Genomic DNA, 3,433 nt, shown 5'->3' with positions numbered 1-3,433 from the left:
AAAATATTGGCTATAATCAGCCTGGAGTGCGATGGTGAGGGGGAAGGGAAGTGGAAAAATTATAAACTTTCAAAACTTTTTTTTCATAAAAAGATGCCCCCACCCCGATCATTTCTAAGGCTGTGGTAAAAAACAAATGGGAAAATAACAGTCAAAACGGACAAATTCCAACTTATGTGATCTTCCTCATCTGAAACTCCATTTTATTGACCCTCCCCCACCCTTGGAAAAATTTTTCCCACAAATTTCTTTATAATCATACTCTATCCTGTTTGAAAGGTATTTATATAAACTTTCATTACAACATACCCATTTTCCTGAAAGTTATGAGGCAAAAAAGTCTGGTCATGTGAAAACAGACAAATTTTGCTTTTTATAAGGACAGAGATAATAACGTATGCGTGTGCATGTGTATAACTGTAATAAGCTGTATTACTTTATATTCCTATAAATATTACTTACTTTACAGGACAAAAGAAAGTTGATAGATTCCAATTATATCGGAAAACATTTTCCATAAATTGAGAGACCAGTTTGGGAAAACTCAAACAATTCTGCTTTCACCACAAATTCTGATATAGGTTGAATCTACACCATTACAAGGATATCTCTAGAAAATTTTATTTTAAAATACCTATTGTCCCTAAAGTGATGAAACAAATTCAGTGGGGCACTCTTTTGTAGATATGCCATATGTGTAACAAGCATATGGTCAAATACACAGTATGCAAAGTGCTAGAAATAGAAATCAACACTCCAATTTCATTTTCAGGAAATAAATGTACTGTTATCTGTGGAATGGTCAAATTAATTTAAATGATACGAAAAACCTGAAATATTATCAATTTTATTTAGTGTTTTCAGCAGTCAATATACAAACAAACAAACTTTGCGTTTCATAAGGATAGAGTTGAAATATTACTTATTTTACAGGACAGAACAAAACTGATTCCTGACTGAATTTTAAACTCAGCTAATTTTCCTTATGTTGCCTTACAATTTACTTTCATTCTTATCCAATTGTTTTCATGGGTTTCTTTTTCATTTGACTAATTAAGCTTCAAATTTAGTTAACTTACACCTTCATAATAACTATAATTTCATCCTCATGCAACTTCACAATTTACTTTCATTCTTGTGTAATTATTTTCATGAATCTCTTCTTCTATTTCACAAACGAGGTTCCACTTGAACCTACAGAATAACTACAATTTCATCCATATGTAACTTTACAATTTCATAAATATAAAACCAATAATAGGGAGATAATAATGCACCTTTAATTAATTCCCTTAGACAACTCATTTATTTTGGAAAAAGCAAGGAAAAAATATAATAATGCATATTTAATCAATAATAAATCTCTGAGCGAGTTATATACACACACATGGCCTAGTGGTTAGGGTGTGGCATTTATGATCATAAGATTGCGGTCTCAATTTCTGAACTGGGTGGTGCACTGTGTCTTTGAGCAAAACACTTCATTTCATATTGCTCCAGTCCACTCAGCTGTAAATTGGTAATCCTGCAATGGACAGACATTCTGTTCAGAGGAAATGTCGGCCTTGACTGTCTAACTAGTAGGGTGCCATCATTTGAAAGCTATAGCAATGAAAGGAAGCACAGTATTACAAGTGGTATATAAAAACACCCTATAACCCGGTTGATATAGTGATATTTTCCTTCCTATCAAAGAAGGCACAAGCACTTTCACACACACATACGCATGATGGAATTTCCACCTACCAAATTCATTCATAAGGCTTTGGTTGGTCAGAGGCTGTAGTAGAAGACACTTGCCCAAGGTGCTGCACAGTGAAACTGAACTCAAAACCATATAGTTGGGAATTGAAATATAATTACTGGTTTTCATGCTACTAGTACCATGTAAACCAGTCATTACCTGTTCTGTGGTCTGTGACTATGATGGTTGGCTGAAAAGTTTGTAGGCTGACTAAGATACTCTCATGGAATGGGACCAAATGAGGTCTCTTTTTCAATATAATCTCCCATGCAGTCTACACACTTCTTCTATCAGTGTTGCAGTGCATGGATCCCATTGGTGAAGAAGCTTTCATCTTGTTGGTCAGAAAAGTCATCAACAGTAGATGTGATGTCATCATCACTGTATTATCTTGTAGCTCTGAGATTTCAATGATGTTGACTATTTTTAGAGTGACATTGTACGGGGATTGTTAGAGGCCAGGCCTAGTTGCTTTGAATATAAAAGAATAAAATATTTGGGCTGGTTTAAATACTAAAGGGTGAAGTAGCAAGCAGTTTTCACCAAAACGCAGCATGTGGTTTGTGTATGGGTCAAAGGCTGAAACCACAATATTATTAACTCAAAGAGCTTGCAACTTACATAAAAGTATACACAGTAATGATAATAATAATCTATTTTCTTCAACCCTCTCTTCTTTTCTCTCTCTAATTCTCATTTACTTGCAATCACCATTCTCTCTCTGTCACTCCAACCCACACTTTTCTCTCTTTTTTTTCCCCCCAGATACTTTGATTGTAGAGATGCCATCTTTGCTGGTGCTCCAGTTAATCCGACCTCTGACTTCAATGTTCAAATGTAAGTTGTTGTTATTATTATTATTATTATTATTATTATTGCGGCGGCAAGTTGGCAGAATCGCTAGCACGCTGGATGAAATGCTTAATGGTATTTTGCCTGTCACTATGTTCTCAGTTCAAATTCCGTCGAGGTTGACTTTACCTTTCATCCTTTCGGGGTCGATAAAATAAGTACCAGTTGAACACTGGGGTCAATGTAATTGACTCATTCCTTCCTCCTAAATTGCTGCCCTTGTGGCAAAATTTGAAACCATTATTATTATTATTATTGAAGAAATTGCACAGTATCCAATATTGTGATGTTGTAGATTGAAGGTATTGTGTGTACTGGGGGTTTGTACTGTCTGTCAAGTCACAACAGAGACCTCAGACAGACTACTTTATGCAGTATACATGGAGTTCCAAGTAAAGCCAATTCTTTTAATACACCTAGGTATTTCTAAAGTTTCCAGAAGTTTCTTCGGGTTGGGTGGTATTGAACCCAGTGCTCTGATGACAACAGGAATAACTTTTATGTTTGACACTCGACAATCCATCCTTGAACTCAAATTACATTCACGCATCCATCACAAATAGATGCAACTTCTTTTGTTCTTTCGTTTTTAAAGTTTTTTTTCTTTTCTTACTTCTTTTTCCTCTTTAAATCTTCACCTTCAAACTCTCAAACATCAAAATGGATGGGAGTGACCATCATTATTATTGTTAGGGTAGTCAGCTGGCAGAATCGTTATTCTGCTGGACGAAACGCTCAGCAGTATTTTGCCTGTTGCTACGTTCTGAGTTCAAATTCTGGTGAGGTTGACGTTGTCTTTCATCCTTTTGGGGTTGATAAATTAAGTACCAATGAAAC

General features: G+C 35.3%; 1 protein-coding gene across 1 annotated transcript in view; it reads left to right on the top strand.

Annotated features, from left to right (window-relative positions):
* LOC106871526 (ubiquitin carboxyl-terminal hydrolase 5) overlaps positions 1-3,433 on the top strand; it is a 67,321-nt gene that overhangs the window by 39,340 nt on the left and 24,548 nt on the right. Inside the window, exon 9 of the mRNA XM_052976831.1 lies at positions 2,510-2,581. Coding sequence (XP_052832791.1) covers positions 2,510-2,581 — 72 coding nt within the window. The remainder of the gene's footprint in view (positions 1-2,509; positions 2,582-3,433) is intronic.

The sequence above is a fragment of the Octopus bimaculoides genome, chromosome 25 (genome assembly GCF_001194135.2).
Source record: "Octopus bimaculoides isolate UCB-OBI-ISO-001 chromosome 25, ASM119413v2, whole genome shotgun sequence".
NCBI classification, from domain to species: domain Eukaryota; kingdom Metazoa; phylum Mollusca; class Cephalopoda; order Octopoda; family Octopodidae; genus Octopus; species Octopus bimaculoides.
The sequence above is the reverse complement of the archived record's forward strand: the minus strand, read 5'-3'. Positions and strand labels throughout refer to the sequence as shown.